The following is a 14,796-nucleotide window of genomic DNA, read 5'->3' as shown; positions in this document are numbered from 1 at the left end:
AAATCGAGTCAGTGAAAAATAAAAAATAAATTCTTATACAGTTGTACTTGACTTAGCGCGGGAACATCCCCAGACGGTTTAACTGTTAAAGAAGCCAATGCGATACCGCCACGCGTCTGCTCGTCGATCACCGTCTCCAATCATTTTTCCTTTTGCTGAAAGTTAAAGCCTGTTCCTTTCTTCCGAGTCAACAATACCTCTCATTTTCCCTCCTCCCAAACAGAAGAATGGCTTCTCAGAACCCTAATCAGAAAAGCTCTCTTTACCCGGAGGTGACCCAATCGAAACCCGATATCCCCCAATACTCTTCTTCCAACAACCTTTACCCTTCCCTCGACATGCGCGATCTCGTCGAGAATCTTTTCCCGGACCCTCCTAACTATTCCGTTAACCGCCATAGTGACCACACGGACTCTCCTCACGCGCCAACAGCCCCACCGCAAGCTGTCGAGGAAGTTTTGATCAAGATCCCTGGCGCCATCCTCAACTTGATCGATAAATCTTATAGCGTCGAGCTCGCTTGTGGCGATTTCACTGTGATTCGTCTCTGGCAGGGCGAAAACATCGTCGCCGTACTCGTTCGCGTCGCTGAGGAAATCCAATGGCCGTTGATGAAAAATGAGACCGCCGTTAAACTTGACGATTCTCATTATTTCTTCTCTCTTCAGTTAGATAAAGAAGCCGAAAACGATTCTAGTGACAGCGATGATGATGATAAAAAAAGAAAAACCAAGACTTCCGGCGAGGGCTCTTATTTGCTTAATTATGGTTTGACATTCGCTTCGAAAGGACAGGAATATCTGTTGAGAGAATTAGATGTTATATTGCAAAGTTATAGTTGTTTTACGGTGCAGAAAGTGGAGAAGAAAGGTGAGGAGGTTCTGGATGGGGCGGTGGCTGCCGCGAAGGAGATGTCGCCAGCAGATTTGAAGTCGGAGACCAAGAAGGAGGTGATGGAGGAGAAGTGTGCGGCATATTGGACCACGCTGGCGCCTAATGTGGAGGATTATAGTGGGAGAGCGGCTAAGGTGATTGCGGCCGGATCAGGGCATTTGATCAAAGGGATATTATGGTGTGGAGATGTGACAATGGATAGGTTGAATAAAGGGAATGAAGTATTGAAAAAGAGAATGAGTCCGGCTGAGAAGAACGCTGAGATTAGCCCCGAGACATTGAAGAGGATCAAGAGGTTAGGAAATGAATGGTTTTGAATTATGAATTTAGTTTTGGTATATTTGCATTTGCCTTTTCTTTTCTTTCTTAAAAATATAATGCATAGCTAATGAGGTTATAGTATCATTGGATTTTGAAACAATTAGCTTTTCTGCATGTTGGGAGAACCACAAGGCTTGGTATTGTGATTTAAATAGCAGAGAGAGTAAATATATTCCAACAATATGTAAACAAAAAAAAAAGTTATGCATGAATTTAATATTTAATTGCATTTACGGTGTGTTTAAGGAAGCAGAGCACAACAATAACATTTGTATTGAGTATTGAAACAATGTTGAAACAGTTCTGTTTTATAAGATGGGGAGAGAAAGAGGAAATTTTTTTTTAATGCCATTTGTATAAAATCATGTGATATCCCTTTGTGGATTTTCTCCTTCAAGGACTATGCTTTAAAGCAATGAAATTCTTAAATGGAACTGGAACAGGAATACAACTTTGTTCAAAACAATTTTACTGAATATGATTTTTTATGATTTAAGTTGACTAACATGGATAATCGTACTAAAGTTTTTCTTTTTTGGCCAATAATGGTGCTAACGTTGAATCTTTCATTTCTTGTGATTGTTTGTGTTCTAATTATGAAGCAAACACTCCTTGATATTTTGATTTAACTATTCATGCAGGGTTAAGAGGGTGACAAAAATGACACAGAAAGTAGCAAACGGGGTTCTCTCCGGGGTTGTCAAAGTTTCTGGATTTGTCACGAGCTCCGTTGCAAACTCAAAAGTGGGCAAGAAATTTTTTAGTCTCCTGCCTGGAGAAATTGTTCTTGCATCCCTGGATGGATTTAGTATGTCGTTCATCTGTCGCCACTTCAATTTTTATGATTACATGCATCATTTTAGAATTTCGTTCATCTTTGTTCATTTTTTTTTTAAATGCTTGATTGCTTATGTATGGATGCTAATTAATAAAGATGGCAGCTTCATTGCATTTTAGCTTCTTCTAGGCCTGTGCTAGATTTAGACAACTCAAAAGGATGATTTCTCCTTTTTAGTATCTGGATATCAATAGATAAAGATGGAAAGTATGTTGTCTAGGTAGGTCTTTCTAGGTCTGTGGTATATTGGTACAAGTTGAAGGATATTTGCATCTTGATATTATGATTTTCTTCTCTTCAGGTGGAACTGAAGCTCTTGATTGCATAGAGTCATTGGGTCTTGGGTTCCATAGCCTATGCCTTAGAGTTATAGGTGTAGGCTCCAGTTAGGCTCTTATTATACCACTTAAGCTTGAAATATTCAAATGCCATGGGATTCCTATCCCATTACACCCAATTTTTGCTTGTATTACCCCTCATGAATTTTGCCTTTTATTAATCTCAGTAGCCCAATCAGCTTATTAGCTAACTGTTTAGCCATTTGTTCATATTAGGGTCTATCTCTGTCCTGGTTGCATGGCTTGCCTAATGTGCTCTTTCAATTGGACCGACCATACCCAGCTAATGATTTGGAGTCTGGACTTTAGATTTTAAGTTAAGGTAGATGAGGGATGGTTGAAACTTGTGCATGCATGCGTGTGTGTGTGTGTATTCAACAGTGAAGTTGAGAAATTGTCAGGTTGGTTAGGTTACTAATTGATTTTATGCCCTCTGAAGTCTGAACCATATTACAATCTAGAGGTCACTCTGGCTGAGTTTGACAAGGTGGTCAATTGGAGCCCCGTAGGTGATTAAGCTTCTTGATGTGCTGATGAATTAAGTCCGTGTTGCCTTTTGAGTGATGGAATTTATTTGAGTTTCCTTGCTGGTGAGATATTTGGGACTGCTATCCCTTGACGGTCAACAAACTGTTGCCATTTTGTGCCATTCTAAACGCAGGTTTAGTTTTGTTGATTTTCTTATGAAGCTAGCAACTTTTGTGGCATTAAATGTTGGGCATTTGAGGACCAAATGTAATGCTTCTAGTTGTTAGATATAACTTCTATTTGGTCATTTAATAGCAGCATTCACACCTCTTCTATTAATTTAACTGTATTGTCTGCTTTTACATTGAATTTATTGTATTATCATATTGCGAACAGATAGAATTTGTGATGCTGTTGAAGTAGCTGGGAAAAATGTGATGTCAACATCATCCACTGTGACAACTGAACTTGTCAACCACAAGTAAGTTCATTAGATGTATTTGTTGTAATCGTTGAAATCAAGCAATATGGAAAGAGAAAACAAGGACACATTAGATATACCTTTTAGGGCAAGGAACTTCACTAATATCTTAAGGAACGAGCAACTAATATCTTAAGGAACAAGCCACTGAAGTTTTCTTTGGATATAAATGTGGTTCAAGGGGTGCTGGTATCCGTCAGACTCAGATTGTACTTAATGTATTCTTGGCGTTAACAATGGATTCTGTACTCCTTACGCACCAAGGGACATGCCTTTGCACCCAACACAAACACACACAGAGTGCTATGCCCTTGCTTTAAGGACAACATCATTTGAAGCCTCTCCTCTTATTCTGACTCACCTTCCAAATTAAGAACCTCTTATTCTGACCCACCTTCCAAATTAAGAAAGAGACACGAATTTAGAATTAATTCTTTCTGCAGATATGGAGAAAAAGCAGCAGAGGCCACAAATGAAGGGCTAGGTGCTGCAGGGCATGCTGTGGGGACGGCATGGGCCGCATTTAAACTCCGACGGGCACTAAATCCAAAAAGCGTTTTAAAACCTAGCAGTCTAGCCAAGTCTGCTGCTAAGGCTGCAGCTGCAGAGTTGAAGGGAAAGAGCTCCAAGTGATTGCTAATAGCTGTTCTTCAAATTTGTGAGTGACAGAGATCTCTAGCTATAAACCTTATGCCCTCAAAGCTTCACGGATCATTCAGATTTTTGTTGTTTGTTATGCTATTTCTACCCCCACATGTAAAAATCTTGTTTGTAACTGACTATTTCTTATTCTTCCGTTGTACATATTTCTTCATTAGGGACAAGGATTAGAAGGCTTTAGTTTGGTTATAGTGATGATAATTATGAAGATTAGGATCAGCAGGCTTAACCCTTGGGGCCTGCAGCTTATTTATTAGGACCTTTTGGCCATTATGTGGTACCAACTAGATCAAAATTGTCTTCATCACCTGATTATAATATTTCTCTTGATTATTTCTCATCAATTTTGAACTGATCGAATCAGAACCAGACTTGTGTTGCTAATATCATCAGAAGCTTTAAATTTTCCGATAACAATGGTGATCACTGTTCCAACAGTGGAATCGCATACTCTTAAATGACAGTGATCTTAGTTTTCTGTCGATTTCTTTTTAAATTCCTTGTCTGCAAATTAGTTAAACATCATTATCTTCCTAGGTTTACCCCCTTACCTTTTCTCTGGGGTTTGTATACAGGACGAATATCTGTGCTAGTTAGGTATGGTAATGGAAAGGCATCACAATATATTCCATCGTTGTTGCATCACTCAGGAATAGACACCACCTATCACAGAATGCTTATCCTGCTTTATTCTGATTCCTTATCAACATCAAGAAAAAATATCGAACATCCCCTGGAGACCATGCAAGTTTTAGTTGGGTTTGATCACCAGGATCTCATCTCCACCCCTCTGGTTCTAGCCATTTCCGAGGCACCAACCCTTGTCAACTCTGGACCCAATGAACCCCATCACGGGCCACTTCCAACAACCCATATGTGAGCGGTGGAACCTCGAAAGCCCTCCAAAGCTAGCCATGCGCACGCAAACCTCTGCCATCTGGGATGCACGTCCGGGGCTCTATGCCATTTAGCATGCAGCATGACTATCAAATCATGGGGTAGCCAACGTGGAAGGTATTCGATTGTTGAATCTGATGATGTGTAACCTCTGCCATCTGGGATGCACGTCCGGGGCTCTATGCCATTTAGCATGCAGCATGACTATCATATCATGGGGGAACCAACGTGGAAGGTATTGGATTGTTGAATCTGATGATGTGTTTGTTTTTATATAATTGGTTTTCCTTTAAATCTGTACCACTAGCTCCCAATGGTTTCATAAACTTTTTCTCAAGTCCAAGTAAACGAATCAAATGCTGTTTCCATCGTAGAAAGACCAGCCAATCGCTCCATGGCTATTGCCCCCTGTACCTCTTTTTGTTGCTACATCTCCTGTTGATTCTTTGTCTGATTCTGACAACAAGTTTTCTCAACATATATATCTACTTTTTGGCTAGTGAATATGTACTACAGACCCCCAAGAAAATAAAAAGAACAAGAAGAAGAAGATTCCAAATCAAGATGACACCCAGTTACCATCAAACAATCATAGACCCAAGATCTTTCTTTTCTCTACCAACATTCTTGACTGGACCCCAAGAAGTTGTCCTTTGGAAACTTGAAATTTTGCAACGTATACACCTTGCCTACCAAGTTTTATCAACTAGCCCTGACCAACCCCTCTCTTCCATAAAGGAGAAGTAAAAAATAGCCTTTTGAGATAAACTATGACAAAAATTTTATCTTCTTTTTCATTGGAATGTACATAGAAAGTGATTGTCTTTGATATTATTATAAACAAAGTCTATCTTTTCCCCTTTTTTCTACGCTATATGAAAAGATTGCGTAGTAATAAAAAAAACCCATCTTTGTTTTTTTTTATTAGATGACCTTAGAAAATCAGAGAAGGCATAGGGAAAACCCATGACAGGGAACAAAGGAAGAGGGTAAAAAATGAAAACAGAGATGCTTGCACTACTGATGGAAAGTAAAGAGGATAAACAATGAAAAAGAAAGAGGTGCTTGCTTACGTTCTCTCAAGTGTTTTCTGAAGCAAGAAAAAGAGGTGTGTGCCACCAGCTGGTTGCTTAGTGAAGACAAAGGAATGAAACATGGTATGTTATCCTGTTAGTTAGGTAAGTCAATGAGAATGGAACACCAAGTCATGCCATGCTGCTTTAAAGGTGAACCGAGACTTTTTAGCTTCAAGGTAGTGGCGTGTTTTGGTTCTTGGCAGGGGGGGGATGATGGATTGGTGAGTTGGAGTCACAAAGGCTGACTTCCAGAGGAGGATGAAGGCTTCCGAATCAAGCAATAAGAAACGCACTGCACGCCTCAATACCTTTTTGGGTTTTAAATATTACTATTTTTAAGCCGCCCCCTCTTCGGATTCGCCCTTTATCTCCAATGGATTGATGGCAAATGGAATGCATCAACCACCCCCACTTGCCTCAAAGTTATTTTACCAGCACAACAAAGAGATGCAAAATGTTTGTTTACACTCGCACTGTTTCATCCTATACCTTACCAAAACCGTGTTGGAATAAATCAAGCTGATGATCAATAGAATTTGAGGGAACCTTGGTGATTCCGAGGTATTAATCCTGTCAGAAGTTATCCAAAATCAATATAATCATTGGTTCTTCGCATGGTTTTTTTCCCTGCGGACAAAGTGGGGCAAATCTTATCTCACCGAAAGACCAATTGTGAAAAACCCCAGTCACTCTCAGGTTAACCATGAGTTCCGTGGTCCCCAATTTTCCAGCCATTGGCTGATTGCTTGACTCCATGGAATTGTCTGATGGTAGTGGTACTCTCCCTGTTCATGTGAATTGGATTGGATGCTGCAGTCACTGCTACTTGTTTTCAACCCTGTTTCTTTCGAGACTCTGAAAGGTCTATTCCGTGAAATCTATAGTTTTTGAGTAAGTTTGATGGCAATTCAACCAAGAGAGAGTTCATGGCATTTAACTGTTTTACCTAAATCTTATGAACATGAATTTAACGAACCTTGACTAAACTATAAGTTCTCTTCCAAGAGAAAGTATGTTTTCTTTATTGCTAAAAACCAGGGGCCTGTAGAACCAAAAACATTGCACGGGTCAGTACAAGAATATTTGAAGCTGACCTGAAATATTTGTTTCCTGTAGCTTTGGCCAGTACAGCACAGAAAAAGTTTCACTAACTTTCTGCATAAGATTTTCAGACATCAGATTAGTAGTTGAACAGTAGAATTTGGCAAAGGAGAGGAAAAAAAAAAAAGAAAGGAGGAGATGTGGCAAAGTTATTGCGGATGAGGAATAAAACACCACAAACCTCCACTTCTGAAAATTGCAAGTCGTCGTGCGTTGCCTTCAAAAAGTGGGAAATGACACAAGAAGCAGTATATTAAAACGCCCCACTTAAGAATAACCATACATTCTCTCTCAATCTCTTCTTTATTCTCACACACATAGTACACGTGCACGCGAGTGCGCACATAACGGATACACGTGCACATAATGTATTGTATGAATGTGCATACACTGCTTCTTACATGGTTTCAAAAAAATGGCAGAAAAAGCATTTGAAACCCCTCCTAGAAGTAGTTCTGAAAGTTCACCAATTCTAGCCTCTCCAATGGCTACTCCTTTGAGAAAGGTGTTCAATAGAATTTCGGGTTTTGCTTCATCTTGGGGAAGGAAAACGGCTCCCCGGGGTGGTAGGATTTTCCATAGGGATGTGGAACAGGAAGAATTCCAGTACGCAAGTACTCAGTGTCTCTCATCATACTACAGTGTTTTTGTAGCTCGCCTTGCCATCATGGTTAGTACAAATCTTCATTTTTCCAACTCCCTACCAGAGAACTCCATGTTCATTTCCCTTGCTGATAGCCTAGGAATTTACTCTTCTTTCTCTTTTTCCTAACGTCTCTTTCAGGTCATGCTAGCTATTTTGATTGGGCTGCTAACCATTCTAACGTGGCATTTCACAAGGATCTACACAACAAGATCACTAAACACCTTAGCTTTCGGTCTTCGTTATGAGCTTCTTCAGCGGCCTATCTTACGGATGTGGAACATCTTGAATTCTACCTCAGAAATAACAACTACCCAGGTCAAGTTGTCAGAATATGTAATCAAGCGGTACAGCAAGCCTACCACTCAGGCAGAACAAGTTGAGGTTGATCCTTAAGTTATTTTCTGTCTGTCTGAACAGTGTTATCAACTGGTAGTTTAGTTTTGAAACTGATTTTTGTTGGGAAATAAGATTCAGTAACATTTTCTTTTCTTCTCTTGGTTGATCTCTTTCACTCTTAGCAGCTGTATCAAATGATGAAAGATGTAACATGGGCACTATTTGCCAGTCGGAAGGCTCTCAATGCCATAACCATAAATTACAAAAATGGATTTGTCCAGGCATTCCACAGAGACCACAGGAGTAACAATACATTTTACATCTACTCTGATCTTGTAAATTATTCAATCAGTACCAGTGAGTCTTATGACACCAAAATGCTGACATCACGACAAGGATGGAACGACCAATTCTTTCATGGTAATTTTTCTGCGATCTGGTACCGTGAACCACTTGATCCTGTCACTGGAGAGAAGACAGGAAAGGCAAAGCCAATTCCACCCGATGATCTTATCAATATAGCAGGCCCTTCACAAGTGCCTGATGGGGTAGCTTCATGGCATGTGGCAGTGAGCAAGTACACAGATTCACCGTTGCTTTCAGCAGCTCTTCCTGTACGGGACGCTTCGAACACAAGTATAGTAGCTGTTGTAGGTGTCACCACAGCACTTTATAGTGTAGGCCAGCTGATGAAAGAACTGGTTGAAGTGCACAGCGGGTACATATATTTGACCTCACAAGAGGGTTACTTACTGGCTACATCCACAAATGCTCCTCTGTTAAAAAATACAACAAAGGGCCCTAAGCTTATGATGGCTGTTGATTCAGAGGATCATGTGATACGAATGGGGGCCCAGTGGCTACAGAATGCCTATGGAAACAAGTTCCCTCCTGGTCATGTGGTTCATGTGGAGAATGCCAATCTTGGCGGCAAGCATTATTACATTGATTCATTTTTTCTGAACCTAAAAAGACTACCAATGGTAAGTTTGGAAAACATTTCATCTTTTTTTCCTAACAATGAAACTAGGCATTGGATCATTGGATACATGTTCAGACTTCAGACTTCCCGGTCTAGATAAAGATATCCCAGAGATGGTGCTGTTTAAAATAATTTCTTGTTGAGCACAAATGCAGAGGCAACGAGTCCAAAGTTCTTCTCCTTATACATATTACTAATGTTTATTACTGCTTGGACAGGCACTAAATTTGGTTAGAATTGGTGCAGGTTGGAGTTATCATCATTCCAAGAAAATATATAATGGGGAAGGTTGATGAAAGAGCCTTGAAAACCTTAATCATATTGATATCTGCATCTGTATGTATCCTAGTCATTGGATGTGTCTGTATTTTGATACTGACAAATGGAGTATCAAAGGAAATGAAACTCAGAGCAGAGTTGATAAGTCATCTTGATGCAAGAAGAAGAGCAGAAGCATCAAGCAATTATAAAAGCCAATTCCTTGCAAATATGAGGTAACCAATTTCAATATCTAGAATCTAGAATCTTCCTCTGATCCCTCCATGTTTGTTTAGTTATTTTTCCTTTAGAAACTCTGCTTAAAAGCTCATTAGCCTAGTCACCATATTCCATTTATCACTTAAATTTGCCTGCCCCTCACGGATGTATTATGTTACAGTCATGAACTAAGGACGCCTATGGCTGCTGTTATTGGATTGTTGGACATTCTTATCTGTGATGACTGTCTCACAAATGAACAGTATGCAATGGTTACCCAGATCCGTAAATGCTCAACTGCTCTACTCCGGCTTCTCAACAACATATTGGACTTGAGCAAGGTGAGACACAAGGAAAAACCAATTATGGAACTGGAAACACTGAGTTAGTATAAACATCAGCAGTTGTTAAGATCAAAGACAATGCTTTTAGAATAAAAACATGAGCAGAGTTTTCATTCATAAGTTGTAACTTTTCGCTAACTGCACTTTACACAGTGCTAATCAAGTTCAAAACTATAGAATTGAGGGTCCTTTCGGCATGAATGAGTAAGACAATGCGTCATCGCACAAAAATAAGCCACTGTAAACTGTATGAGGTTTAACTGCCATAGTTTATCAGTAGTTACATAATTGGTGTAGCCTTGTGAGCTTAGTCAGTCAAGAAGATTTTACTTGTTCGCTTGTTGAAGAAAGTTCAGAGGCTTGGAGCTGTGGTTTTTTTTTTTTTTTTTAAATTCATGATATATTGAAACAGAGGGAAGTAAAACTTTTCCTCTAGAAAGAGTGCAAGAAAATTCTGATAGTGCACCTTTTGACCATGAAAATAAAAGCCCAAATTCATTGTTTTCCAAATATTGTATAGGTTGAATCTGGAAAACTGGTGTTAGAAGAAACTGAGTTTGACTTGGGACGGGAACTTGAAGGACTCGTTGATATGTTCTCTGTGCAGTGCATTAACCACAATGTGGAGACTGTTCTGGATCTCTCTGGTATGACTCAAAACTTCTGAGTGAGAGAGAACTATTCTTCTGAATCAGAACTGATGATCATCAATATATGTTTATATGAATACAGACATGACCTAATACTTGTCCATTTTCTGTCAAATATTTTCAGATGACATTCCCAAATTAGTTAGAGGAGACTCTGCCAGAGTTGTTCAAGTTTTTGCAAACCTAATAAGCAATTCCATCAAGTTCACAACATGTAAGATGAACATTTACATTGCTTATGTCTGCAACTCTAGTTTTACATTGCAATCTGCTGGGCCCTTGATCATTGGATTGGAACTAAGAAAAAGACTATATAACTATTTCTACTGGGGAAAGAAAGAAAAAATCAAGAAAAATAACTTAAAAGAACCCCCTGTTAGGATTCAGGAAGGATGTAGGAGAGGGAATGACAAGGCACCCATAGTGCTTAGAACAACCAAAATAATCAACAAGCCAGATTTTCTCCATTAAAATGGGAAACAAAAGTTTAAATTAAAACCACTATTTAGTTACCTAAATAAGTCAAAGATTGGCTGGTTCTGTATGGTTTTGGACAAGATTGAGGCTGAAGATAATGGAAAGTCTCTTCTTTTCGGGTGGATTTCTTTTAAAAGAGGGGTGCAACATAGGACCATATGATTGAGAGTTAATTTTTGGTTGTAAGTTATTATTTTGCTCTTAAGAGATCTCACCCCTGCTCTATATTCTCATTAACTCAGTACTTTCGGGTCATGAACAAGAACATGTAAAATTGTTTTTAGACATGCAAACTTCCAATATCAGGTGGTAACATGGAAAGTAAGAGGTTTGATTTGATTTAGCAAGCTTTCGAATTACATTCATTCTAACATCCGGCAGAGCAAAACTCAGACATATTTTCAAACACAGAGAAAGAGCAAGTGTCATAGATAAGAAACTCAACAATATTTATGGATATGCAATGATGATGATGTGTTAGACTCCAACAGAATTTACCTTTACAGCCTACTTGCATGATTAAATGTTTCCAATGGCTTTCAGCTGGTCATATCATCCTGCGCGGATGGTGTGAGAATCCCAATGTGTCTAGTGATTCTGGGAAGTTCTCTCCCGATCGGAAGAAATCACTGTCTGCACTAAGGACAAAGTTGAAGCAACATGGAAACCATATGAAGAAGGCCAGCAAGAGAGACAACAAAATGATTCTTTGGTTTGAAGTTGATGACACAGGCTGCGGTATGAACATTTGAAGTTTTTGAAACAGTGTGAAAATAAGTATACCTTGCAAACTTTTGTACCAATTTATCTTCCCTGATCTGCAGGAATTGATCCAAGCAAATGGGAATCTGTGTTTGAGAGCTTTGAGCAAGCTGATCCTTCAACAACTCGGACGTAAGTAATTTATGCAAGATGTGGAAGAAATCCATTGCCAGATTAAGACATGAAATTCACAGAGATTTTTATTCTAAAATCTTTTTGAATTTTCAGGCACGGTGGCACAGGTCTTGGACTCTGCATTGTGAAAACCTTGGTAAGTGAAGTGTTGATACAAAAACTCGTATTACATTACATTACCGTACTAAATGTCAGAATATATTATACTCAGACCTTGCGGACAAATCCAAATGATGAATTGCATCTTTGCTTCGCTCATAATGTCCATGGCAGGTTCACAAGATGGGTGGAGAAATCAAGGTTGTGAAAAAGAATGGTCCTGGTACTCTAATGAGACTATTCTTGCTTCTCAGTACTCCTGCAGATGGCACAGAACAACATGGTCAAGTGGATTTTGCAAAGCACAGTGTAGCAGTGAGTAAAATTTGTTCTTCGGGGCAGCAAATTTTGTTGGTCACCTTCTAAGTTTGATTCTCATTTTGCATAAACCAAAATGAAACTGTCATCTTTATCCTGATAAGCACTCTGAAGGATTGCACATTAGAGTACACAAGATAAATAGTAATTCTGTCTAAACCTCATCCTAGAAAATAACAGTTAAGACTTTCAGCTTGCCTGAGCTGACAGTGTCACTTATGGAGGTTGCCAATTTATTTATGGTCAAAACATAGAATTTATGGTCAGACTCTTGGAAAGCAGCCTAAGGTCAAAGCAACATTAACAGCTGACATGTTTAAAACATGAATGCAGGTGATCCTTGCGCTAAACGGCAGCATGGGTAGATTGATTATGTCCCAGTGGTTGTCTAGAAATGGAGTACCCACTTTGGAAGCATCTGAGTGGAATGAACTGACACAAATCCTTCATGAACTGTTTCATGCCAGGACTCGTAATTGTGGTTTTGATTCTCATTATTCACTAAATGAAACACTGAGATCTAAAGTACACTGCATACAAGACATGAGGAGCCCAGCTTACGTTATAGTTGTTGATCTGGGGCTGCTTGACTTGAGCACAGATATATGGAAAGAACAGCTTAATTTTCTTGACAAATTCTCTGGCCAAGTGAAATTTGCATGGATGCTGAATCATGATACTTCCAATGCTATAAAGATGGAGCTCCGCAGGAAAGGACATATATTGATGGTTAACAAGCCACTGTACAAGGCAAAAATGCTTCATATTTTGGAAGCTGTCATAAAGGAGAGATACGTTGAACTTCAAAAGAGAAGGACAAATGGAACAAAAGGTACAGCGAAAGAAGGTGATTCTCATGAGTGTCTCGAGATCGATTCATCTCATTTTGAGACTTGCAGCTCTGATGATTCTGACAATTCTGAATCGGGTGGCACTAATTCTGTAAGTTCTGTGCATACTGGAGAGGAAATAAGAGAAGGAACCGTGAAATCCAGTCCATCAAATTGCCAGACACTTAAGAACTGCCTAGTTGAATTCACGCATTTAGGTTCAGAAGTAAACGGTCTTAGGGCAGAAGAAGACCAGTGCAATGCCAGGCCTAAGTTACATGATACTGAAGATACCAAATATGAAAGTTCCAATTCCCCAGAACAACATTCGGTCAGCAGCAGTGCTAAAGATAGAGACGATTCATATACAAGTAAGGCAGCAAATGGACAGAAATCTCTTGAAGGCCTGCGGATACTGCTTGCAGAAGACACACCAGTTCTCCAAAGGGTAGCAACCATCATGCTGGAAAAAATGGGAGCTACAGTAATTGCTGTTGGGGATGGACTGCAGGCAGTAGACGCCCTGAACTGCGTGCTCAATGGAGAAGAGTATAGAAGGGACTCCTCATTGCAAGAAAGGAGGAACAGACTACAGACAGAAATTAGTGATTCTCCTCCATATGATTTGATCTTAATGGATTGCCAAGTAAGAAATCACTAAGAAGATAATGCAAACTGTATCCCTGCTTCATTCTGATCTACTCCATAGCATTCAATCATATTTGCCTCAAATTTATTATGTTACAGTGCTTAACTTTTCCATCTCCATGGATTAAACAGATGCCAAAGATGGATGGATATGAAGCAACAAAAGCAATCAGGAAATCAGAAGCAGGAACCGGCTGGCACATACCTATTGTTGCCTTGACAGCCCATGCGATGTCATCAGATGAAGCAAAATGCTTGGAGGTGGGCATGGATGCTTATCTAACAAAGCCAATTGACTACAAGTTGATGGTGTCCACCATTCTTTCACTCACCAAAAGATCAGCCTAATGCTCCCTGCCAAGCAAAGAGCTAACCAAAGAAAAATGTCCTAGCTAGTTTCTTGGAGAAAAAACCAAGCTTTAACACGTGTTACTGTACCTAGGAGTACAACCAATTTTCCTGTCACAGTCTTCAGTGTAAGAGTGGTAATAGCCTAATGCATGGCTAGTTTCTTTAGTTAATAATGTAAGATGACAATTTGTATATAACTCAATGCCCAAGTATAAATCTAAGTAAATGTTTCGTATGGAGAAAGAATATATCAAAAGAGTGCTTCTTTTTCTGAATGAGAAAAAGCCCAAAAAAGTAAAATATATATATATATATTAATAACATAAAGATGAAAAAATAATTATAATATAACCTCTCGTTACTAAATATAATAAACAAAAACACAAAAAGATTTTTATTAATAAAAATTTGAATTATGGATATTCGATAGATGCTTCTTTTTTTTTTAACTTTCCATAAATTTGTTAGCAAAACAAATATGTAATAAATAAATTATTAAATGTTGACATTCTCTCGAAATTGAAAATTAAAAATAAAATGTAAACGTAATGCTCTTTGTAAACTGAATTTTATGAATAAAATTAATTTTTTTATATGATTCTTCAAAAAAAATACATTTTTCATTCAAATACAAAAATACTTAAGATTAAGAGATTTAACAATTTTT

The 14,796-nt window shown here is 38.8% G+C and overlaps 2 protein-coding genes and 1 long non-coding RNA gene across 4 annotated transcripts; 2 read left to right on the top strand and 1 right to left on the bottom strand.

Moving 5' to 3' along the window:
- Positions 147-4,355, top strand: LOC18610746. Of its 2 annotated transcripts, XM_007046595.2 has the most exons (4): positions 156-1,189; positions 1,857-2,023; positions 3,256-3,340; positions 3,784-4,355. In XM_007046595.2, exons 1-4 carry the CDS (start codon positions 228-230, stop codon positions 3,971-3,973), a joined length of 1,404 nt encoding a protein of 467 aa, XP_007046657.2. In that variant the 5' UTR covers positions 156-227; the 3' UTR covers positions 3,974-4,355. The 2 variants fall into 2 exon arrangements, with proteins under 2 accessions (XP_017985488.1, XP_007046657.2); XM_018129999.1 differs by lacking the exons at positions 3,256-3,340; positions 3,784-4,355 and adding an exon at positions 2,831-3,248 and having other exon boundaries at positions 147-1,189.
- LOC108663983 lies at positions 4,449-7,324 on the bottom strand. Its single transcript, XR_001930062.1, has 2 exons — positions 7,256-7,324; positions 4,449-7,128 (listed from the first exon to the last, which is right to left on the bottom strand). It is a non-coding gene; the product is annotated as an uncharacterized LOC108663983 (long non-coding RNA).
- LOC18610744 (histidine kinase 1) lies at positions 7,384-14,372 on the top strand. Its single transcript, XM_018125247.1, has 13 exons — positions 7,384-7,744; positions 7,859-8,101; positions 8,242-9,039; positions 9,285-9,532; positions 9,697-9,856; positions 10,380-10,506; positions 10,634-10,723; positions 11,530-11,724; positions 11,811-11,880; positions 11,977-12,019; positions 12,157-12,297; positions 12,634-13,776; positions 13,911-14,372. The coding sequence occupies exons 1-13, from the start codon at positions 7,454-7,456 to the stop codon at positions 14,124-14,126; spliced, it is 3,765 nt and encodes a 1,254-aa protein (XP_017980736.1). The 5' UTR covers positions 7,384-7,453; the 3' UTR covers positions 14,127-14,372.

Source organism: Theobroma cacao, chromosome 1, assembly GCF_000208745.1.
Source record: "Theobroma cacao cultivar B97-61/B2 chromosome 1, Criollo_cocoa_genome_V2, whole genome shotgun sequence".
Taxonomy (NCBI): Eukaryota; Viridiplantae; Streptophyta; class Magnoliopsida; order Malvales; family Malvaceae; genus Theobroma; species Theobroma cacao.
The sequence above is the reverse complement of the archived record's forward strand: the minus strand, read 5'-3'. Positions and strand labels throughout refer to the sequence as shown.